The 24,733-nt window shown below is 44.1% G+C and overlaps 3 protein-coding genes and 1 long non-coding RNA gene across 6 annotated transcripts in view; 2 read left to right on the top strand and 2 right to left on the bottom strand.

Moving 5' to 3' along the window:
* eme2 (essential meiotic structure-specific endonuclease subunit 2) overlaps positions 1-4,549 on the bottom strand; it is a gene marked incomplete at its 3' end in the record, with an annotated part of 5,853 nt that extends 1,304 nt beyond the window's left edge. The window contains 2 exon segments of the mRNA XM_083555878.1: positions 3,735-4,182; positions 4,184-4,549. Of these exon segments, the coding sequence (XP_083412004.1) occupies positions 3,735-4,182; positions 4,184-4,452 (717 nt within the window). The 5' untranslated portion in view covers positions 4,453-4,549.
* Positions 4,550-12,773: 8,224 nt separating this feature from the next.
* Positions 12,774-15,731, top strand: nubp2 (nucleotide binding protein 2 (MinD homolog, E. coli)). Its single transcript, XM_083548845.1, has 7 exons — positions 12,774-12,917; positions 14,288-14,406; positions 14,516-14,705; positions 14,795-14,949; positions 15,038-15,148; positions 15,278-15,347; positions 15,448-15,731. Exons 1-7 carry the CDS (start codon positions 12,866-12,868, stop codon positions 15,582-15,584), a joined length of 834 nt encoding a protein of 277 aa, XP_083404971.1. The 5' UTR covers positions 12,774-12,865; the 3' UTR covers positions 15,585-15,731.
* On the top strand, positions 12,957-14,279 carry LOC310730895. Its single transcript, XR_014535007.1, has 3 exons — positions 12,957-13,055; positions 13,600-13,656; positions 14,036-14,279. It is a non-coding gene; the product is annotated as an uncharacterized lncRNA (long non-coding RNA).
* A 935-nt stretch (positions 15,732-16,666) lies between the features above and the next one.
* Positions 16,667-22,875, bottom strand: atp6v0cb (ATPase H+ transporting V0 subunit cb). Of its 3 annotated transcripts, none has more exons than XM_083549537.1 (4): positions 22,652-22,875; positions 22,544-22,611; positions 18,306-18,489; positions 16,927-17,179 (listed from the first exon to the last, which is right to left on the bottom strand). In XM_083549537.1, exons 2-4 carry the CDS (start codon positions 22,608-22,610, stop codon positions 16,975-16,977), a joined length of 456 nt encoding a protein of 151 aa, XP_083405663.1. In that variant the 5' UTR covers position 22,611; positions 22,652-22,875; the 3' UTR covers positions 16,927-16,974. The 3 variants fall into 3 exon arrangements, with proteins under 3 accessions (XP_083405662.1, XP_083405663.1, XP_083405664.1); XM_083549538.1 differs by having other exon boundaries at positions 22,674-22,875; XM_083549536.1 differs by having other exon boundaries at positions 16,667-17,179; positions 22,544-22,873.
* Positions 22,876-24,733: the final 1,858 nt, after the last annotated feature.

Raw genomic sequence — 24,733 nt, 5'->3', positions numbered from 1 at the left:
CACACACACACACACACACACACACACACACACACACACACACACACACACACACACACACACACACTCAACTGTGTGTTACTGAACTGTACAACCTAATCTTAACACACACTCAATACTCATCTCAATCCATTCCACCACTATATTATATTAATATGTAATGATATGATACTGTTCCATGCTGTTTCTGCACTGCATTGTGTTTATGTTTACAAACACACACTTGTTTATAGTTCTCTCTTCTACATTTCTGTATAATCATATCATACAGCAAGTTTACTGCTCAGTGCTATTGTGTGTTTTGTGTATTTGTCCCACACTGTATTGTCTGTCTGCACTGGTTTTGTGTCTGCACTGGTTTTGTGTCTGCACTGGTTTTGTGTCTGCACTGGTTTTGTGTCTGCACTGGTTTGTGTCTGCACTGGTTTGTGTCTGCACTGTTTGCACTCGGTTGCACTTCATGTGGTGGTGATGATGATGCTGGTTATGTTCAGGATAATGATAGTGGTGGTGATGATGATAGTGGTGGTGATGATAGTGGTGGTGATGATAGTGGTGGTGATGATGAAAGTGATGACGATGGTGATGATGATGATAGTGGTGGTGATGGTGATGATGAAAGTAATGATGATGATAGTGGTGGTAATGAAAGTGATGACGATGGTGATGATGATGATAGTGGTGGTGATGGTGATGATGATGATAGTGGTGGTGATGGTGATGATGAAAGTGATGATGATGATAGTGGTGGTGATAGTGGTGGTAATGAAAGTGATGACGATGGTGATGATGATGATAGTGGTGGTGATGGTGATGATGATGATAGTGGTGGTGATGATGAAAGTGATGACGATGGTGATGATGATGATAGTGGTGGTGATGGTGATGATGATGATAGTGGTGGTGATGGTGATGATGATGATAGTGGTGGTGATGATGATGATGATGATAGTGGTGGTGATGATGAAAGTGATGACGATGGTGATGATGATGATAGTGATGATGATGATAGTGGTGGTGATGATAGTGGTGGTAATGAAAGTGATGACGATGGTGATGGTGATGATAGTGGTGGTGATGGTGATGATAATGATAGTGGTGGTGATGATGAAAGTGATGACGATGGTGATGATGATGATAGTGGTGGTGATGGTGATGATGATGATAGTGGTGGTGATGGTGATGATGATGATAGTGGTGGTGATGATGAAAGTGATGACGATGGTGATGATGATGATAGTGGTGGTGATGGTGATGATGATGATAGTGGTGGTGATGGTGATGATGATGATAGTGGTGGTGATGGTGATGATGAAAGTGATGACGATGGTGATGGTGATGATAGTGGTGGTGATGGTGATGATGAAAGTGATGACGATGGTGATGATGATGATAGTGGTGGTGATGGTGATGATGAAAGTGATGATGATGATAGTGGTGGTGATGATAGTGGTGGTAATGAAAGTGATGACGATGGTGATGATGATGATAGTGGTGGTGATGGTGATGATGATGATGATAGTGGTGGTGATGATGAAAGGGATGACGATGGTGATGATGATAGTGGTGGTGATGGTGATGATGATAGTGGTGGTGATGGTGATGATGATGATAGTGGTGGTCATGATGAAAGTGATGACGATGGTGATGATGATGATAGTGGTGGTGATGGTGATGATGAAAGTGATGACGATGGTGATGGTGATGATAGTGGTGGTGATGGTGATGATGAAAGTGATGACTATGGTGATGATGATGATAGTGGTGGTGATGATGAAAGTGATGACGATGGTGATGGTGATGATAGTGGTGGTGATGGTGATGATGAAAGTGATGACGATGGTGATGATGATGATAGTGGTGGTGATGGTGATGATGAAAGTGATGATGATGATAGTGGTGGTGATGATAGTGGTGGTAATGAAAGTGATGACGATGGTGATGATGATAGTGGTGGTGATGATGAAAGTGATGACGATGGTGATGATGATGATAGTGGTGGTGATGGTGATGATGATGATAGTGGTGGTGATGATGAAAGTGATGACGATGGTGATGATGATGATAGTGGTGGTGATGGTGATGATGATGATAGTGGTGGTGATGGTGATGATGATGATAGTGGTGGTGATGATGAAAGTGATGACGATGGTGATGATGATGATAGTGGTGGTGATGGTGATGATGATGATAGTGGTGGTGATGGTGATGATGATGATAGTGGTGGTGATGGTGATGATGAAAGTGATGACGATGGTGATGGTGATGATAGTGGTGGTGATGGTGATGATGAAAGTGATGACGATGGTGATGATGATGATGATAGTGGTGGTGATGGTGATGATGAAAGTGATGATGATGATAGTGGTGGTGATGATAGTGGTGGTAATGAAAGTGATGACGATGGTGATGATGATGATAGTGGTGGTGATGGTGATGATGATGATAGTGGTGGTGATGATGAAAGTGATGACGATGGTGATGATGATGATAGTGGTGGTGATGGTGATGATGATGATAGTGGTGGTGATGGTGATGATGATGATAGTGGTGGTGATGGTGATGATGATGATAGTGGTGGTGATGATAGTGGTGGTGATGGTGATGATAATGATAGTGGTGGTGATGATGAAAGTGATGACGATGGTGATGATGATGATAGTGGTGGTGATGGTGATGATGATGATAGTGGTGGTGATGATGAAAGTGATGACGATGGTGATGATGATGATAGTGGTGGTGATGGTGATGATGATGATAGTGGTGGTGATGATGATGATAGTGGTGGTGATGGTGATGATGATGATAGTGGTGGTGATGATGAAAGTGATGACGATGGTGATGATGATGATAGTGGTGGTGATGGTGATGATGAAAGTGATGACGATGGTGATGGTGATGATAGTGGTGGTGATGGTGATGATGAAAGTGATGACGATGGTGATGATGATGATAGTGGTGGTGATGGTGATGATGATGATAGTGGTGGTGATGATGAAAGTGATGACGATGGTGATGATGATGATAGTGGTGGTGATGGTGATGATGATGATAGTGGTGGTGATGGTGATGATGATGATAGTGGTGGTGATGGTGATGATGATGATAGTGGTGGTGATGATAGTGGTGGTGATGATGAAAGTGATGACGATGGTGATGATGATGATAGTGGTGGTGATGGTGATGATGAAAGTGATGACGATGGTGATGGTGATGATAGTGGTGGTGATGGTGATGATGAAAGTGATGACGATGGTGATGATGATGATAGTGGTGGTGATGGTGATGATGAAAGTGATGATGATGATAGTGGTGGTGATGGTGATGATGAAAGTGATGATGATGATAGTGGTGGTGATGGTGATGATGATGATAGTGGTGGTGATGATGAAAGTGATGACGATGGTGATGATGATGATAGTGGTGGTGATGGTGATGATGATGATAGTGGTGGTGATGGTGATGATGATGATAGTGGTGGTGATGGTGATGATGATGATAGTGGTGGTGATGATGAAAGTGATGACGATGGTGATGATGATGATAGTGGTGGTGATGGTGATGATGATGATAGTGGTGGTGATGGTGATGATGATGATAGTGGTGGTGATGGTGATGATGAAAGTGATGACGATGGTGATGGTGATGATAGTGGTGGTGATGGTGATGATGAAAGTGATGACGATGGTGATGGTGATGATAGTGGTGGTGATGGTGATGATGAAAGTGATGACGATGGTGATGATGATGATAGTGGTGGTGATAGTGATGATAGTGGTGGTGATGGTAATGATGAAAGTGATGATGATGGTGATTATGTTGATGGTGCTGATGATGATAGTGGTGGTGATGGTGATGATAGTGGTGGTGATGGTGATGATTATGTTGATGGTGCTGCTGCTGCTGATGATGATGATGAAGGTACCTGGGTGGATTTTAACAGTGATGGTCTTTAAATATTCCTCAGGTTTGAGACCTTTTACTCTCTCAGCCGCCTCCGTCTTCTTCTTCTGCTCCTGTCTCTTCTCCTCCTTCTGTCTCTCCCTCTGTTTCTCCTTTTCCTTTTTCCATCTCTCTTCCTCCTCTTTCTTTCTCTTCTTCTCCTCTTTATTACTCTCCTTCCCCTCTCTACATATCTCCTTCTCCTCCCTCTGTCTCTCTTTCTGTCTCTCCTTCTCCTCCCTGTCTCTCTTTCTGTCTCTCCTTCTCCTCCCTTTGTCTCTCTTTCTGTCTCTCCTTCTCCTCCCTTTGTCTCTCCCTGTCCTCTCTCCTCTTTCCCCGGGCACTGGGGCTCCGGACCGCGGCTGGAGATGAAGGTTCTCCCCGGCTCTGAGAGCTGTGTGTGCGGCTATGCGCGCTCCCCGACCCCGCGGTGCTGCCCTCAGTCCCGGGCTCGAGCTCTGCCTCCGAGTCGGAAATCTCCCAGGTGTGAGCTCGCGCTAGCTCCGACATGCTGCACGTTCACCTGCGCCGGTGCGCCATCACTGCGCATGCGTAGTAACAAGCTCCAGTTTCAGCAGTTACATACAAAAACCACACAGCTGCGATCCTGCGCTTTATTATTATTTTATTATTATAATTTATTATTATTATTATTATTATTATTATTATTATTATTATTATTATTATTATTATTATTAATTTATTTATTCTTTTTTTTTTTCAATTTTTTTACCAGGAGACTTAGGGTGAACAGCGCCCTCTACCGGTCTGGAGAGAGACTAATTTATTAATCTCACTGATAATTAATTTAAATATTAAATATTATTATTTAATAAAATATATTATTTACATTTGTTATCTGTCTCACCTAGAAAGTGGTTGTGGTTTATCTTTATAACAAGTAATTATGGTCCACGTGTGTGTCGACTATCGCCCTGTAGCCTTGACCTCAGTAGTGATGAAGTGCTTTGAGAGACTGGTCAGAGACTTCATCACTGCATCACTGCATCACTGCCAGACACACAGGATCCTCTACAGTTCACGTACCACTAGAACCGCTCTACTGAGGACGCCATCGCAAATCTCCTCCACACTACAATCAGCCACCTGGACTACAGAAATGGGAATTATACAAAGATGCTGTTTGTGGACTACAGTTCAGCATTTAACACCATAATTCCCTCCACACTCACCTCTAAGTTGGAGGTCCTGGGACTCAGCCAGCCACTGTGTCAATGGATCTCTAACTTCCTGACAGACAGACAGACAGACCACAAGCCGTACGGGTGGGAAAACACACCTTATCCACCTTCACCCTCAGCACTGGAGCTCCCCAGGGTTGTGTTCTGAGCCCCCTGCTGTACTCACTGTACACATACGACTGTGTGGCCACTTCTAACTCCACCACCACCATCAAGTTTGCTGACGACACTGTTGTGGTGGGTCTGATCTCCAACAACGACAAGACGGCCTACCTACAGGAGGTTAAAAACCTGGAAAAATGGTCCCAGGAGAACAACCTTCTCCTGAACGTCAGCAAGACTAAGGAGTTGATCGTGGACTTCAGCACGAAGCAGGAGCCATCATACCAACCGCTAAACATCAACGGGAACCCAGTGGAGAGAGTGGACAGTTTCCAGGACCTTGGTGTTCACATCACACAAGACCTGTCTTGGTCCTGTCACACCAACACTCTGGTGAAGATCTACATCTACAACACGCGGTGCCGGACCAGAGCCAGGAAGATTATGAAGGACCTCAGCCATCCCAACAATGGACTCTTTACTTTGTTGCGTTCAGGGAAACGCTTCTGCTCCCTGAAAGCGAACACAGAGAGAATGAGGAGGAGCTTCTTCCCACAGGCCATTCGGAGTTTAAACCAGGAAACACCCAGGATCTAAAAACTGGACCACTCTCTCCATCATCATCACACTTTTCTGCACAACGTTTCTGCACCTTTTTTCAAGCTTAAATGTCGGACAGTGTTTTGTGTGTGTGTGTGTGTGTGTGTGTGTGTGTGTGTGTGTGTGTGTGTGAAATAAAATTTTAACTTGAACTTGATAGGTGGAAGATGTCGCAGATGTAGAAGGTGTAGAAGGTGTACGAGATGTAGAAGATGTAGAAGGTGTAGGAGATGTAGAAGATGTAGCAGATGTAGAAGATGAACGAGATGTAGAAGATGTAGAAGGTGTAGCAGATGTAGAAGATGAAGAAGATGTAGAAGGTGTAAGAGATGTAGAAAATGTAGGAGATGTGGAAGATGAAGAAGATGTAGAAAACGTAGAAGATGTAGATGTAGAAGGTGTAGGAGATGTAGATGTAGAAGGTGTAGAAGGTGTAGATGTAGGAGATGTAGATTTAGGAGGTATAGATGCAGAAGGTGTAGATGTAGAAGATGTAGATGTAGAAGGTGTAGATGTAGAAGATGTAGATGTAGAAGATGTAGATGTAGGAGATGTAGAAGATGTAGATGTAGGAGATGTAGGAGATGTAGATGTAGAAGGTGTAGATGTAGGAAATGTAGATGTAGGAGATGTAGATGTAGAAGGTGTAGATGTGGAAGGTGTAGATGTAGAAGGTGTAGATGTAGGAGGTGTAGGAGATGTAGATGTAGAAGGTGTAGGAGATGTAGATGTAGAAGGTGTAGATGTAGGGGGTGTGGATGTAGGAGATCTAGATGTAGAAGGTGTAGATGTAGGAGATGTAGATGTAGGAGATGTAAATGTAGAAGGTGTAGATGTAGGAGATGTGAATGTAGAAGGTGTAGATGTAGAAGATGTAGATGTAGGAGATGTAGATGTAGAAGGTGTAGATGTGGAAGGTGTAGATGTAGAAGGTGTAGATGTAGGAGGTGTAGGAGATGTAGATGTAGAAGGTGTAGGAGATGTAGATGTAGAAGGTGTAGATGTAGGAAATGTAGATGTAGGAGATGTAGATGTAGAAGGTGTAGATGTGGAAGGTGTAGATATAGAAGGTGTAGATGTAGGGGGTGTAGATGTAGGGGGTGTAGATGTAGAAGGTGTAGATGTAGGGGGTGTAGATGTAGGGGGTGTAGATGTAGGAGATCTAGATGCAAAAGGTGTAGATGTAGGAGATGTAAATGTAGAAGGTGTAGATGTAGGAGATGTGAATGTAGAAGGTGTAGATGTAGAAGGTGTAGATGTAGGAGATGTAGATGTAGGAGATGTAGATGTAGGAGATGTAGATGTAGGAGATGTAAATGTAGGAGATGTGAATGTAGAAGGTGTAGATGTAGAAGATGTAGATGTAGGAGATGTAAATGTAGAAGGTGTAGATGTAGGAGATGTAGATGTAGGAGATGTAAATGTAGAAGGTGTAGATGTAGGAGATGTAGATGTAAATGTAGAAGATGTAGATGTAGAAGGTGTAGATGTAGGAGATGTAAATGTAGAAGGTGTAGATGTAGGAGATGTAGATGTAGGAGATGTAAATGTAGAAGGTGTAGATGTAGGAGATGTAGATGTAGGAGATGTGAATGTAGAAGGTGTAGATGTAGGAGATGTAGATGTAGGAGATGTAGATGTAGGAGATGTGAATGTAGAAGGTGTACATGTAGGAGATGTAAATGTAGAAGGTGTAGATGTAGGAGATGTAAATGTAGAAGGTGTAGATGTAGGAGATGTAGATTTAGGAGATGTAAATGTAGGAGATGTAAATGTAGAAGGTGTAGATGTGGGAGATGTGAATGTAGAAGGTGTAGATGTGGGAGATGTGAATGTAGAAGGTGTAGATGTAGAAGATGTAGATGTAGGAGATGTAAATGTAGAAGGTGTAGATGTAGGAGATGTAGATGTAGGAGATGTAAATGTAGAAGGTGTAGATGTAGGAGATGTAGATGTAGGAGATGTAGATGTAGAAGGTGTAGATGTAGAAGGTGTAGGAGATGTAGATGTAGAAGGTGTAAATGTAGGAGGTGTAGAAGGTGCTGATGTAGGAGATGTAAATGTAGAAGGTGCAGATGTAGCAGATGTAGATGTAGAAGGTGTAGATGTAGAAGGTGTAGGAGATGTAGATGTAGAAGGTGTAGGAGATGTAGGTGTAGAAGGTGTAGATGTAGAAGATGTAGAAGGTGTAGGAGATGTAGAAGATGTAGCAGATGTAGAAGGTGTAGCAGATGTAGAAGATGAATGAGATGCAGAAGATGAAGAAGATGTAGAAGGTGTAAGAGATGTAGAAAATGTAGGAGATGTGGAATATGAAGAAGATGTAGAAAACGTAGAAGATGTAGATGTAGAAGGTGTAGGAGATGTAGATGTAGAAGGTGTAGAAGGTGTAGATGTAGGAGATGTAGATTTAGGAGGTATAGATGCAGAAGGTGTAGATGTAGAAGATGTAGATGTAGAAGGTGTAGATGTAGGAGATGTAGAAGATGTAGATGTAGGAGATGTAGGAGATGTAGATGTAGAAGGTGTAGATGTAGGAGATGTAGATGTGGAAGGTGTAGGAGATGTAGAAGGTGTAGATATAGAAGGTGTAGATGTAGAAGGTGTAGATGTAGGAGGTGTAGGAGATGTAGATGTAGGAGATGTAGATTTAGGAGGTATAGATGCAGAAGGTGTAGATGTAGAAGGTGTAGATGTAGGAGGTGTAGGAGATGTAGATGTAGGAGATGTAGATTTAGGAGGTATAGATGCAGAAGGTGTAGATGTAGAAGATGTAGATGTAGAAGGTGTAGATGTAGAAGGTGTAGATGTAGAAGGTGTAGATGTAGGAGATGTAGAAGATGTAGATGTAGGAGATGTAGGAGATGTAGATGTAGAAGGTGTAGATGTAGGAGATGTAGAAGATGTAGATGTAGAAGGTGTAGATGTGGAAGGTGTAGGAGATGTAGAAGGTGTAGATATAGAAGGTGTAGATGTAGAAGGTGTAGATGTAGGAGGTGTAGGAGATGTAGATGTAGAAGGTGTAGGAGATGTGAATGTAGAAGGTGTAGATGTAGAAGGTGTAGATGTAGGAGATGTAGATGTAGGAGATGTAGATGTAGGAGATGTGAATGTAGAAGGTGTAGATGTAGAAGATGTAGATGTAGGAGATGTAGATGTAGGAGATGTAAATGTAGAAGGTGTAGATGTAGGAGATGTAGATGTAGGAGATGTAAATGTAGAAGATGTAGATGTAGAAGGTGTAGATGTAGGAGATGTAAATGTAGAAGGTGTAGATGTAGGAGATGTAGATGTAGGAGATGTAAATGTAGAAGGTGTAGATGTAGGAGATGTAGAAGTAGGAGATGTGAATGTAGAAGGTGTAGATGTAGAAGATGTAGATGTAGGAGATGTAAATGTAGAAGGTGTAGATGTAGGAGATGTAGATGTAGGAGATGTAGATGTAGGAGATGTGAATGTAGAAGGTGTACATGTAGGAGATGTAAATGTAGAAGGTGTAGATGTAGGAGATGTAGATGTAGGAGATGTAAATGTAGAAGGTGTAGATGTAGGAGATGTAGATTTAGGAGATGTAAATGTAGGAGATGTAAATGTAGAAGGTGTAGATGTGGGAGATGTGAATGTAGAAGGTGTAGATGTGGGAGATGTGAATGTAGAAGGTGTAGATGTAGAAGATGTAGATGTAGGAGATGTAAATGTAGAAGGTGTAGATGTAGGAGATGTAGATGTAGGAGATGTAAATGTAGAAGGTGTATATGTAGGAGATGTAGATGTAGGAGATGTAGATGTAGAAGGTGTAGATGTAGAAGGTGTAGGAGATGTAGATGTAGAAGGTGTAAATGTAGGAGGTGTAGAAGGTGCTGATGTAGGAGATGTAAATGTAGAAGGTGCAGATGTAGCAGATGTAGATGTAGAAGGTGTAGATGTAGAAGGTGTAGGAGATGTAGATGTAGAAGGTGTAGGAGATGTATGTGTAGAAGGTGTAGATGTAGAAGATGTAGAAGGTGTAGGAGATGTAGAAGATGTAGCAGATGTAGAAGGTGTAGCAGATGTAGAAGATGAATGAGATGCAGAAGATGAAGAAGATGTAGAAGGTGTAAGAGATGTAGAAAATGTAGGAGATGTGGAATATGAAGAAGATGTAGAAAACGTAGAAGATGTAGATGTAGAAGGTGTAGGAGATGTAGATGTAGAAGGTGTAGAAGGTGTAGATGTAGGAGATGTAGATTTAGGAGGTATAGATGCAGAAGGTGTAGATGTAGAAGGTGTAGATGTAGAAGGTGTAGATGTAGGAGATGTAGAAGATGTAGATGTAGGAGATGTAGGAGATGTAGATGTAGAAGGTGTAGATGTAGGAGATGTAGAAGATGTAGATGTAGAAGGTGTAGATGTGGAAGGTGTAGGAGATGTAGAAGGTGTAGATATAGAAGGTGTAGATGTAGAAGGTGTAGATTTAGGAGGTGTAGGAGATGTAGATGTAGAAGGTGTAGGAGATGTAGATGTAGGAAATGTAGATGTAGGAGATGGAGATGTAGATGTGGAAGGTGTAGATGTAGGAGGTGTAGATGTAGGGGGTGAAGATGTAGGGGGTGTAGATGTAGGGGGTGTAGATGTAGAAGGTGTAGATGTAGGAGGTGTAGATGTAGGGGGTGTAGATGTAGGGGGTGTAGATGTAGGAGATCTAGATGCAAAAGGTGTAGATGTAGGAGATGTAAATGTAGAAGGTGTAGATGTAGGAGATGTGAATGTAGAAGGTGTAGATGTAGAAGGTGTAGATGTAGGAGATGTAGATGTAGGAGATGTAAATGTAGGAGATGTGAATGTAGAAGGTGTAGATGTAGAAGATGTAGATGTAGGAGATGTAAATGTAGAAGGTGTAGATGTAGGAGATGTAGATGTAGGAGATGTAAATGTAGAAGGTGTAGATGTAGGAGATGTAGATGTAGGAGATGTAAATGTAGAAGATGTAGATGTAGAAGGTGTAGATGTAGGAGATGTAAATGTAGAAGGTGTAGATGTAGGAGATGTAGATGTAGGAGATGTAAATGTAGAAGGTGTAGATGTGGGAGATGTGAATGTAGAAGGTGTAGATGTAGAAGATGTAGATGTAGGAGATGTAAATGTAGAAGGTGTAGATGTAGGAGATGTAGATGTAGGAGATGTAAATGTAGAAGGTGTAGATGTAGGAGATGTAAATGTAGGAGATGTAGATGTAGAAGGTGTAGGAGATGTAGATGTAGAAGGTGTAGGAGATGTAGATGTAGAAGGTGTAGATGTAGGAGGTGTAGAAGGTGCCGATGTAGGAGATGTAAATGTAGAAGGTGCAGATGTAGCAGATGTAGATGTAGAAGGTGTAGATGTAGAAGGTGTAGGAGATGTAGATGTAGAAGGTGTAGGAGATGTAGGTGTATAAGGTGTAGATGTAGGAGGTGTAGATGTAGAAGGTGTAGATGTAGAAGGTGTAGATGTAGAGGGTGTAGATGTAGGGGGTGTAGATGTAGAAGATGTAGATGTAGAAGATGTAGATGTAAAAGGTGTAGATGTAGGAAGTGTAGATGTAGACGGTGAAGATGTAGAAGATGTAAATGTAGGAGATGTAGATGTAGGAGGTGTAGATGTAGAAGATGTAGATGTAGATGTAGAAGGTGTAGGAGATGTAGATGTAAAAGGTGTAGATGTAGGAGATGTAGATGTAGAAGGTGTAGATGTAGGAGATGTAGATGTAGAAGGTGAAGATGTAGGAGATGTAGATGTAGAAGGTGTAGATGTAGGGGATGTAGATGTAGGAGGTGTAGATGTAGAAGGTGTAGATGTAGAAGATGTAGATGTAGAAGGTGTAGATGTAGAAGGTGTAGATGTAGGAGATGTAAATGTAGAAGGTGTAGATGTAGGAGATGTAGATGTAGGAGATGTAAATGTAGAAGGTGTAGATGTAGAAGGTGTAGATGTAGGAGATGTAGATGTAGAAGGTGTAGATGTAGGGGATGTAGATGTAGGAGATGTAAATGTAGAAGGTGTAGATGTAGAAGATGTAGATGTAGAAGGTGTAGATGTAGAAGGTGTAGATGTAGGAGATGTAAATGTAGAAGGTGTAGATGTAGAAGGTGTAGATGTAGGAGATGTAAATGTAGAAGGTGTAGGAGATGTAGATGTAGGAGATGTAGAAGGTGTAGAAGATGTAGATGTAGGAGATGTAGAAGGTGTAGGAGATGTAGATGTAGGAGATGTAGAAGGTGTAGGAGATGTAGATGTAGGAAATGTAGATGTAGGAGATGTAGAAGGTGTAGGAGATGTAGATGTAGGGGATGTAGAAGGTGTAGGAGATGTAGAAGGTGTAGAAGATGCAGATGTAGGAGATGTAGAAGGTGTAGGAGATGTAGATGTAGGAGATGTAGAAGGTGTAGGAGATGTAGAAGGTGTAGGAGATGTAGATGTAGGAGATGTAGATGTAGGAGATGTAGAAGGTGTAGGAGATGTAGATGTAGGAGATGTAGAAGGTGTAGGAGATGTAGAAGGTGTAGGAGATGTAGATGTAGAAGGTGTAGAAGATGTAGATGTAGGAGATGTAGAAGATGTAGATGTAGGAGATGTAGAAGGTGTAGGAGATGTAGATGTGGGGGATGTAGAAGGTGTAGGAGATGTAGATGTAGAAGATGTAGAAGGTGTAGGAGATGTAGATGTAGGAGATGTAGAAGGTGTAGGAGATGTAGATGTAGGAGATGTACAAGGTGTAGGAGATGTAGAAGGTGTAGGAGATGTAGATGTAGGAGATGTACAAGGTGTAGGAGATGTAGATGTAGGAGATGTAGATGTAGGAGATGTAGAAGGTGTAGGAGATGTAGAAGGTGTAGGAGATGTAGATGTAGGAGATGTAGAAGGTGTAGATGTAGAACACACACACACACACACACACACACACACACACACACACACACACACACACACACACTTCAGTAAGAGAAGAAGAAAGCGGCCCGGAATCCACCAATCACACACTGTGTTATCGGTTGCGTCACGTGATGACGGAAGTGATAACGGAAGTGATGGCGGAAGTGATGGCGGTACCCGGTGGTAAGTTGTTTTGATTCTGGTGTCGGGATTATAATCACATTTACACTAAAAGTGTAGAGAAGTGAAGAAAACCTCAGTCCGGGGAGGGAGAGGGAGAGGGGATCATTAAATCATTACTCTTTGATCCGGTTTCAGCACGTGAGAAGTGTAGGATTGTTTCAGCACGTGAGGAGTGTTTCAGCACGTGAGAAGTGTAGGAGTGTTTCAGCACGTGAGAAGTGTAGGATTGTTTCAGCACGTGAGGAGTGTTTCAGCACGTGAGAAGTGTAGGATTGTTTCAGCACGTGAGGAGTGTTTCAGCACGTGAGGAGTGTTTCAGCACGTGATAAGTGTAGGAGTGTTTCAGCACGTGAGGAGTGTTTCAGCACGTGAGAAGTGTAGGATTGTTTCAGCACGTGAGGATTGTTTCAGCACGTGAGGATTGTTTCAGCACGTGAGGAGTGTTTCAGCACGTGATAAGTGTAGGAGTGTTTCAGCACGTGAGGAGTGTTTCAGCACGTGAGGAGTGTTTCAGCACGTGATAAGTGTAGGAGTGTTTCAGCACGTGAGGAGTGTTTCGGCACGTGATAAGTGTAGGAGTGTTTCAGCACGTGAGGAGTGTTTCGGCACGTGATAAGTGTAGGATTGTTTCAGCACGTGAGGATTGTTTCAGCACGTGAGGAGTGTTTCGGCACGTGATAAGTGTAGGAGTGTTTCAGCACGTGAGGAGTGTTTCAGCACGTGAGGAGTGTTTCAGCACGTGATAAGTGTAGGAGTGTTTCAGCACGTGATAAGTGTAGGAGTGTTTCAGCACGTGAGGAGTGTTTCGGCACGTGAGGAGTGTTTCGGCACGTGAGGAGTGTTTCGGCACGTGAGGAGTGTTTCGGCACGTGAGGAGTGTTTCGGCACGTGAGGAGTGTTTCGGCACGTGAGGAGTGTTTCGGCACGTGATAAGTGTAGGAGTGTTTCGGCACGTGATAAGTGTAGGAGTGTTTCGGCACGTGATAAGTGTAGGAGTGTTTCAGCACGTGATAAGTGTAGGAGTGTTTCAGCACGTGAGGAGTGTTTCGGCACGTGAGGAGTGTTTCGGCACGTGATAAGTGTAGGAGTGTTTCAGCACGTGAGGAGTGTTTCAGCAGCTCTTTATCTGTTTATAACTCTTCATTTATAAACGTATTTATTCTTTTATTAATCTAAAGTATAAAAATGATCTCTGCGTTTGGGAGAGTGATCTATATGGCACATGCGCAGTAGGTCACAGATCAGCACTCATTACAGAATACAGTGAGTGATTTAAAGTCAGTGTCTGACCTCCTCCACACGTGATCACGTGACTCTCTCTCTCTCTCTCTCTCTCTCTCTCTCTCTCTCTCTCTCTCTCTCTCTCTCAGCCAGGGGGAACCTGGAGAAGGTGCAGCACGTGGTGTTGGTGTTGTCAGGTAAAGGTGGAGTGGGGAAGAGCACCATCACCACCGAGTTGGCCCTCGCGCTCTTACACTCGGGGAAGAAGGTCAGAGAAATGCAGAAGTTCAGATCCATGTTCGGAAGGTGAGCGTGGTGTGGATTTGAGAGTGTGTGTGTAAACGTGTGTGTGCACGTGTGTGTGTGTGTGTGTGCAGGTGGGAGTGCTGGACGTGGACCTGTGTGGGCCGAGTATCCCTCGCATGCTGGGTGTGAGTAAACACGAGGTCCATCAGTGTGACGCAGGCTGGGTTCCTGTGTGTGTGGAGCGTCTGTCCCTCATGTCCATCGCCTTCCTGCTGGACGACCCTGACGACGCCATCATCTGGAGAGGACCCAAAAAGACCGGTCTGATCTTCACCTCATTACCGTGTCCAACCTGTCGTATCTCTCTTTCCTCCTGGTTTACTGTATGTGTGTGTGTGTGTGTGTCTCAGCTCTGATTGGTCAGTTTGTGAGTGATGTGGCGTGGGGAGAGCTGGATGTGTTGTTAGTGGACACGCCTCCCGGGACCAGTGATGAACATCTGGCTGTTCTGGAGAACCTGAAAAAGCACAGAGTGGATGGAGCTCTACTGGTCACCACACCACAGGTGTGCGCACACACACACACACACACACACACACAATGTGTATGAGTATGGAGTAATAATGTACTAAAACCGTGTGTGTGTGTGTAAGGCTGTATCTACAGGAGATGTGAGGCGTGAGATCACCTTCTGTAAGAAGACTGGGGTGAAGATTCTGGGTATCGTGGAGAACATGAGCGGCTTTGTGTGTCCTCACTGCACTGTACGAGACTCACACACACACACACACACACACACCTGAGCCATGGGTTTTTTACGCCCAGGATATATCCCTGTCCCATCACATGTATCCACTGCGCGTGTGTGTGTGTGTGTGTGTGTGTGTGTGTAGGAGTGCACCAGTATCTTCTCTAAAGGAGGAGGAGAGGAACTCGCCAAGCTCACAGGATCAACCTTCTTGGGTGAGTTCTGTAATCAGTGGTAACAAAGGGGACACAAACCTTTGCACTCAGGCATGTAGACCTGTATCCTGTGTGTGTGTGTGTGTGTGTGTGTTTATAGGCTCGGTGCCGTTGGACCCTCTCCTGAGTGCGAGTGTGGAGGAAGGTGGGGATTTCCTGAAGGCGTTCCCTGAGAGTGCCACCTACAGCTCCATCAGACACATCGCAGATACACTACTGAGGAGCCTGAAGCCCTGACCTTCATCATCATCATCGACAGGACATTGTACAGGAGCAGGAGTGTGGGAACACTGACTCGAACACACAGTTTCCACCATATCTGCACTTGTCACATGGTTTTGAAGGTGTGTGTGTGTGTAGATTTATAATAAAGCAGTAGCAGAAGTGTGTTGTAGATTTTCACCTCCATCAGTGGGTTTATTGTTCTTCAGTGGTGTTTGAGAGCTAATAGGGTTAAAGCTCCACCTGTTCCTTGAAAAACTCCTCCAACTGTTCCTCAAAAGGGTTCCTCTTAATTTTTCACCAATAGCAAATCCAAAAGTTGATCCATCGGTTCTGCTGTATGTTCAGGGCTAAACTTTTCTCCTATAGACCTCCTTTCTCCCACCACAGTCTTCACAGGAGAACCCCAGAGCTCTAACCAAGCTCAGACCTTCAGAGCTATTCACTGGACTCACCTGAGCAACAAGACACGCCTGTTCCTCACATGTTCCTGCAAAAGTGGGTGGGGCTAAATAAGCGTTACAATGTGATGTCCTAACGTGCTGAACACGTCCGGATCAGTATCAGGAGCTGAAACTCTCGTCCATCATCTCCTATTGATCTGAAAAACCAAATCCCACAGGAGCATGAAGTTCCTGGATGTTCTGGTAGATTCAGATTAGACTGAATAAACTTATCCAGAACATCTCTGTTCCCCTGACCTCTGAGTGACCTTCAGCTTTATTCCCCCCAGAACAAGGAGACATCACACAAACAAGTGTAAATTTAACTTGTGAGAGCCTGAGAAAGGCACACACACATCTTTAATACAATCCAACACACACACACATTAATACAATCCAACACACACACACACACACACATTAATACAATCCAACACACACACACACATTAATACAATCCAACACACACACACTGTTTATAATCATTTATAAGTGCAATCTTTCACTTTATATATATATATGAATAAATCACCGGATAAAAATAAACACTGTTACACACACACATACACTCACACACACACACACACACATACTTACACTCACACACACACACACACATACATACATACACACACACACACACACACTCACACACACACACACACTCACACACACACACTCACACACACACACACACAAACACACACACACAAACACACACACACACACTTACACAGTAGAGTGTGAGAAAAACAACTATTCCCAAAAGATCACATGGCCAGAGAGAGGGGGGGAGGGGGGGATGGAGAGAGACTGAGGGATGGAAAAAGAGAGAGAGAGAGAGAGAGAGAGAGAGAGAGAGAGACAGACAGAGGTGTAGACGTTATTGAGACACAGCCCCACTCCTCCTCCAGTTTGTCGTTGGCCCCACGTCTCTCCTGCCCCAGTGCATGATGGAACATCTACTTGGTGGAGAGGATGAGGGCGACAATAAGGCCGTAGAGCCCCAGCACCTCGGCGAAGATGAGGATGAGGATCATGCCGACAAAGAGGCGCGGCTGCTGCGCCGTCCCCCTCACCCCCGCATCCCCCACGATTCCTATAGCAAATCCTGCAGCCAATCCGCTCAGGCCTACACTCAGCCCCGCCCCCAGGTACAGGAAACTCCTACACACACACACACACACACACACAGTAAGGGGGTGCGGTTACACTTACAGAAGTAAGATGTGTGTACAAGCACAATTCCAAAAGAGTTGTGACGGGCAACAAAAGTGTGGAGAAGGTCATTGTTATTAAAATAGATTTGGAGAAACATGTGGTATGTTAATGAGGTTGATTGACAGCAGGTCAGTAAGATGACGGGTATAAAGAGTGTATCAGAGAGAGAACGCGTCTCAGAAGTGAAGATGAATCAAACGTTTGGGCCACTGCATTTAAAACAGTCATGATTCTGTAATGAAAATCACTGCATGAGATCATCAACACCTCCAGAAATCAGTGTGTGTGAACACGGTTCTCCAGGTCATCCACAAATGCAGGTTAAATCTCTCATGTAAAGAAGAAGGTATGCGTGAACATGATCCAGAAACACCTCCATCCTCTGAGCCAAAACTCATTTAAATGTACTGAGGCAAAGTGGAGAACTCTTCTGTGGTCAGATAAATCAAAATGTACATTTCATTTTGGAAACCATGGACCCATGTCCTCCAGACTAAAGAGGAGAGGGACCATCTGGGTTATCAGCAGCCCTCAGTTTAAAAAGCTGCATCTCTGATGGTATGAAGTGCAGGTGTGCCTGCGGAATGAGCAGCTTGGGCATTTAAAAAGGATCCATCAATGCTGAACGCTGCAGACGGGTTTTGGAGCAACAAATGCTTCCATCCAGGAAATCTCTTTTTGGATATTTGAGCAGGACAATGCAAACTGCATCTATTACTTCAGCATGAGTTCATGAGTTCCAGAGTCTGGGTGCTGAACTGGTCTGTCTGCAGTCTAGACATCTCTATAAATCAGAACATTTGGTGCATCATGAAATAAAAAACACAACAAAGGAACTGTTGAGCAGCTAGAAACCTGTAACAGACACATATGAGAGAACATAACAACATAACTCCCAAAATTCAGCAACTGCTCTCCTCAGATCCCAGACGTATACAGACAGGAGACGTGGAGCTACACAGTGGGAAACGTGATCCTGTAACCACTGTTTTGGAATTTTGTTTGTATCGCTGACATTAAAGGAGATGTTGGCGATCAGAGTGGAGTGTGTGAGTTGTAAGGTGTGTATGACCTGTATAGAGGAAGTTTATCAGAGATGTTGTTGGCGATCAGCACTGCCACCACCAGGCCGTAGATGGCGATGATTCCTGCCATGACCACAGGGATGATGGACTTCATGATCAGCTCAGGACGCATCACTGACATGGCTGCGATCCCTGTACCGCTCTTCGCTGTGCCGTATGCAGCACCCAGAGCTGCGCGCACACACACACACACACACACACACACACACACACACACACACAAACAAAAGAGCAAACATGATCATCCTGACCTGACAACGACAGGAAACACACACATGATAAACCTCACCCAGAACAACCACAGATTACAGGCTGAAACGTGTGTGTGTGTGTGTGTGTGTGTGTGTGTGTGTGTGTGTGTGTGTGTTTGCAGTTTCAGTTCTCAGCAGAATCAGCAGTTTCTTGAGAAAATAAAGACTTGAACATGGTATTCTCTCTTACACACACACACACACACACACACACACACACACACAAACACACACACACACACAAACACACACACACACAAACACACACACACACACACACACACAGCACAGGGTAAATTAGTCATGTACACACACACTCAGTCAGTTCCCTGCTGCAGATGGTGTGTAAAGGTCATATGACATTTACTGTGTGTGTGTGTGTGTGTGTGTGTGTGTGTGTGTGTGTGTGCGCGCGCACACATGCAACCATACACCTGATCTGTGTGTGCAGCTGCACCACCACAGGAAGTAAGAGAAAGGACACACACACACACACAGCAGTGATCTTCTCACTGAGGAGTTCTGTATATTATCACTGTATATTAATGTAACCTCACACACACTCATCCCTCCATCTGTCTTCTCTCCATCCATCATCAACATCCTTTCATCTACCTACATACTCCTTTATCCAAATATCTATTCTCCATCCATCCTCCAAATATCTATTCATCTATTCTCTATCAATCCAAGTATCTCTGTTCATCATCTAACTCAGTGGTCCACACCGGAGCTCCTTTAAGAAGGTAGTGGATGGAGGTAAGACGTGTGAGCGGAGCTCCTTTAAGAAGGTAGTGGATGGAGGTAAGTCATGTGACCGGAGCTCCTTTAAGAAGGTAGTGGATGGAGGTAAGTCATGTAACCGGAGCTCCTTTAAGAAGGTAGTGGATGGAGGTAAGTCATGTGACCGGAGCTCCTTTAAGAAGGTAGTGGATGGAGGTAAGTCATGTGACCGGAGCTCTTTTAAGAAGGTAGTGGATGGAGGTAAGTCATGTGACCGGAGCTCCTTTAAGAAGGTAGTGGATGGAGGTAAGTCATGTAACCGGAGCTCCTTTAAGAAGGTAGTGGATGAAGGTCAGTCGTGTGACCGGAGCTCCTTTAAGAAGGTAGTGGATGGAGGTCAGTCGTGTGACCGGAGCTCCTTTAAGAAGGTAGTGGATGGAGGTAAGTCGTGTGACCGGAGCTCCTTTAAGAAGGTAGCGGATGGAGGTAAGTCGTGTGAGCGGAGCTCCTTTAAGAAGGTAGTGGATGGAGATAAGTCGTGTGACCGGAGCTCCTTTAAGAAGGTAGTGGATGGAGGTAAGTCATGTGACCGGAGCTCCTTTAAGAAGGTAGTGGATGGAGGTAAGTCATGTGAGCGGAGCTCCTTTAAGAAGGTAGTGGATGGAGGTCAGTCGTGTGACCGGAGCTCCTTTAAGAAGGTAGTGGATGGAGGTAAGTCGTGTGACCGGAGCTCCTTTAAGAAGGTAGTGGATGGAGGTAAGTCATGTGACCGGAGCTCCTTTAAGAAGGTAGTGGATGGAGGTAAGTCATGTGACCGGAGCTCCTTTAAGAAGGTAGTGGATGGAGGTAAGTCATGTAACCGGAGCTCCTTTAAGAAGGTAGTGGATGGAGGTAAGACATGTAACCGGAGCTCCTTTAAGAAGGTAGTGGATGGAGGTAAGACATGTGACAGGAGCTCCTTTAAGAAGGTAGGGGATGGAGGTAAGTCATGTAACCGGAGCTCCTTTAAGAAGGTAGTGGATGGAGGTAAGTCGTGTGAGCGGAGCTCCTTTAAGAAGGTAGTGGATGGAGGTAAGACATGTGACCGGAGCTCCTTTAAGAAGGTAGTGGATGGAGGTAAGACATGTGACAGGAGCTCCTTTAAGAAGGTAGGGGATGGAGGTAAGTCATGTAACCGGAGCTCCTTTAAGAAGGTAGTGGATGGAGGTAAGTCGTGTGAGCGGAGCTCCTTTAAGAAGGTAGTGGATGGAGGTAAGACGTGTGACCGGAGCTCCTTTAAGAAGGTAGTGGATGGAGGTAAGACGTGTGACCGGAGCTCCTTTAAGAAGGTAGTGGATGGAGGTCAGTCATGTGACCGGAGCTCCTTTAAGAAGGTAGTGGATGGAGGTAAGTCATGTGACCGGAGCTCCTTTAAGAAGGTAGTGGATGGAGGTAAGTCATGTGACCGGAGCTCCTTTAAGAAGGTAGTGGATGGAGGTAAGTCGTGTGACCGGAGCTCCTTTAAGAAGGTAGTGGATGGAGGTAAGACGTGTGACCGGAGCTCCTTTAAGAAGGTAGTGGATGGAGGTAAGACATGTGACCGGAGCTCCTTTAAGAAGGTAGTGGATGGAGGTCAGTCATGTGACCGGAGCTCCTTTAAGAAGGTAGTGGATGGAGGTAAGTCATGTGACCGGAGCTCCTTTAAGAAGGTAGTGGATGGAGGTAAGTCATGTGACCGGAGCTCCTTTAAGAAGGTAGTGGATGGAGGTAAGACGTGTGACCGGAGCTCCTTTAAGAAGGTAGTGGATGGAGGTAAGACATGTGACCGGAGCTCCTTTAAGAAGGTAGTGGATGGAGGTCAGTCATGTGACCGGAGCTCCTTTAAGAAGGTAGTGGATGGAGGTAAGTCATGTGACCGGAGCTCCTTTAAGAAGGTAGTGGATGGAGGTAAGTCATGTGACCGGAGCTCCTTTAAGAAGGTAGTGGATGGAGGTAAGTCGTGTGACCGGAGCTCCTTTAAGAAGGTAGTGGATGGAGGTAAGTCATGTGACCGGAGCTCCTTTAAGAAGGTAGTGGATGGAGGTAAGTCGTGTGACCGGAGCTCCTTTAAGAAGGTAGCGGATGGAGGTAGTCATGTGACCGGAGCTCCTTTAAGAAGGTAGTGGATGGAGGTAAGTCGTGTGACCGGAGCTCCTTTAAGAAGGTAGCGGATGGAGGTAAGTCGTGTGAGCGGAGCTCCTTTAAGAAGGTAGTGGATGGAGGTAAGTCATGTGACCGGAGCTCCTTTAAGAAGGTAGTGGATGGAGGTGACCTGCATCAAAAGTGAGTCATAGACAGATGTGGAGGAGAAAATCCAGGAATTTTCCACAATAAAACATGGTTCAGAATCAGATCATAAATAAAACAGAAATAATGTAAGTTATGTGTTCTTTCTGTGCGAACCCCCCCCCCCCCCCCCCGGTACCGACTGACCCACAGACTGGTACCGGGACCCTACTGATCGATCTATCTATCTATCTATCTATCTATCTATCTATCTATCTATCTATCTATCTATCTATCTATCTATCATGTATCATCCATCCATCCAGATACCTTTCATCCATCTATAAAAGTATCTTTCCATTATTCCATCCATCCATCTATCAATCTACCCATCTATGCATCCCTCTATGTTGTGTTGTGTAGAACAGCCTGGCCATGCTCCTGTAGAAGGTGTAGTGAGCAGAGTGAAGAGTGTATGTGGAGTGGGAGTGTGGGGTCACGACACACAGGAATAACCCTGTTCTACAGACCATTATCACCATCATCATCACCTCCACTATCATCATGATCATCATGACCAACATTATCATCACCTCCACCACCATCATGATCATCATGACCAACATTATCATCACCTCAACCATCATCACCACCATCACTACTATCAACTCCACTATTGTCAGCATCTCTACCATCATCATCTCCACCACCACCACCTCATCTATCATCATCAAAGAAGTGAAGGAGTCTCCAGTTCCAGTCTACAGGAACAGATCGAGATCACGGATCACTTCTTCTTCTTCTTCTCTTTTCCTCCTGACTTACATCTGAATATATGATAAATACACTGATTCACTCATTAACCCTGATGACGTCATCACCACCCACTTACCGGGAACAGGTACGTGACGTCATCACCGAACTGTAGAACAGGAATTTATATACAACCGTGTGTATGTGTGTGTGTGTGTATGTGTGTGTGTGTGTGTGTGTGTGTGTCTCATTACCGCTGAACACCATGGCTGCTGAAGCGCCCATCACGGCGAAGAAAGGCGAGTACGCAGGTTCAGACATCCTCCACACACACACACACACACACACACACACACACACACACACACACACACACACACACACACACACACACACACACACACACACACACACACACACAGATGGACCGGGTCAGGAGCCGGGGTAAACAGCGGGTCTCCGGGGTAAACAGCAGGACAGGCGGGTCTCCAGCAGGGGAAGGAAGCAGAATAAACACCAAATCCGGTTCCTCAAGACAAAATGGCGGCCCGCGTTTTACTCTTTTCCTATCCGTTTACCGAACATCCGTTCTGCGCTCTGATTGGTTTTTGAGCTCCCACCCCCTGTCCCCTGATTGGCTCTTGAGCTCCCACCCCCTGTCCCCTGATTGGCTTGCGCGTATTACCTGTGATTAAAAACATAGCTGGTAAAAGATATAATATATTTTACACATTGTAATTGCGTGTTTTCTTTAAAATGTTATTTTTATATCTAAACTCCTGGTTGATTAAAAAAAAATAAATAAATAAATAAATCGTCTGCTGCCATTAACTGTCCAATCAGCGGCCTGCTCTACCAGCGCTCGAGAAGGCGGGATTTCTGTAGTTTTTTTCAGAACGGAAGAATCCGTCAGGTCAAATATCGCGATAAAATATCATTCATAATTCACAAATTAGAATTTATAAAAAAAAATGTAAATAAATTAACGATTAAAATGATGATACACAATTCCATGTTTTGTCATTCAGATCAATTCTGTTTAGTTTTTTGTATATTTCGAGAACACCCCTATTTGTGTTGAGAATGGTCCATTCCTCTGATGGCTTCATCATGCCTATGGGACTGAAGGTGATCCTAATGGAGATCTTGGTGTGGGTGAAGGTGTTTATTTCTCCTCAGGATTAACGGATATGTTGTAAAGAATAAATTGTTCAGCCTGATGATGGAAGAAATGAGGAACACTGAAGTGAAGATCCCTGTGATGATCCCTGTGATGATGATGATGTGTGTCTCCACCACACCAAATTTAAATGGGTTGGGAAATAATTCTCAGAATCCCAAAGAACTATGAAACCATGAATCTGCTTTAGATTTAGTGTAGAACTAGTGCAGGGTGAGGCGTTGTCATGGGTCGAGTTACTTAAAGACGAAGACGTATGTTTTTAGCGAGTTCTACACATAACACACATCACATCATAACCTTGTGCTCCAGAACATCTGATCACATCACATTATCAACTTGTGCTGTTAATATCATGAACAGCAGCTACGCTAATTCCTCTCCACTGCTTCTCTTTCTCTCCCCATCCCGAGGCTTCCTGAGGTTGCTCCAGCTCCAGTCACGTCCCACCTCATGAAGATTATGGACCTTTAAAGAATGGTTTTTCCTCATAACATCTAAGGGAGTTTTTCCTTTACCACAGTCGCCCCAGGCTTCATCATCAGGGAAAAACACACATCATTCACCTTCATTCTTCAGTTCTGTGAAGCTGCTTTGAGACCATGTCCATTGTAAAAATTGTGATAGAAATAAACTTGACTTGGTTCAGTCCTGATCTTTTAGGAGGAACACACCTGAGGAACTGAGGAACACACCTGAACAGATACAACCTGAACAACCTTGACTGCTAACAGGTGAATAAAATGAAACACATTGCCTGCAATCTCCAGAAACAGTGCACAACCTTTGGTGGAACCATAGACAATCGGCTGTCTTTTTCTTCTCACGTCACTAATCTAACACACGTATGATCTAACACCATTACTCCTTTACGACATCCAGAGAATTCATCCATTTCCCTCCACATGGGACACTTGAGTTCTCGTTCAGTTCCTCGTCATTTCAAGACTCTATTACTGCTTCTCGTTTTTGGCAGGTGATCCAAAATGCAGTTCCATGAATTGTTTTCAACCTTTCTAGGTTCTCCCACACCACCACACTGCTACGCTACCTCTACTGCTCCAGTCATCCCCTCCACTCAAACCATCTCATTTGCAGCATTTAGAAGACGTCCTTATCCAGAGCGACGTACAAAAGAGTCTCTGGTAATGAATAAATCTACACTGATACACCAGATTACACACTTAATATAAATATAACTCGAATTCTACAAACTTAGAAAGTGCTAATTTAAGTGTTTCAGGAAGATGAAGGTCTTCAGTCG

Source organism: Silurus aristotelis (genome assembly GCF_946808225.1).
Source record: "Silurus aristotelis genome assembly, chromosome: 1".
NCBI classification, from domain to species: Eukaryota; Metazoa; Chordata; class Actinopteri; order Siluriformes; family Siluridae; genus Silurus; species Silurus aristotelis.
This window is presented reverse-complemented; position numbering and strand designations above follow the sequence as displayed.

Coding starts and splice junctions, on each gene's coding strand:
- nubp2 (XM_083548845.1), top strand. CDS start 12,866: ATGACGGAAGTGATAACGGAAGTGATGGCGGAAGTGATGGCGGTACCC. Junction 14,407..14,515: donor TCTTACACTCGGGGAAGAAG/GTCAGAGAAATG, acceptor GTGTGTGTGCAG/GTGGGAGTGCTGGACGTGGA. Junction 15,348..15,447: donor CACAGGATCAACCTTCTTGG/GTGAGTTCTGTA, acceptor GTGTGTTTATAG/GCTCGGTGCCGTTGGACCCT.
- atp6v0cb (XM_083549537.1), bottom strand. CDS start 22,610: ATGTCTGAACCTGCGTACTCGCCTTTCTTCGCCGTGATGGGCGCTTCA. Junction 18,490..22,543: donor AGCAGCCATGGTGTTCAGCG/GTAATGAGACAC, acceptor GTGTGCGCGCAG/CTCTGGGTGCTGCATACGGC. Junction 17,180..18,305: donor GATAAACTTCCTCTATACAG/GTCATACACACC, acceptor GTGTGTGTGTAG/GAGTTTCCTGTACCTGGGGG.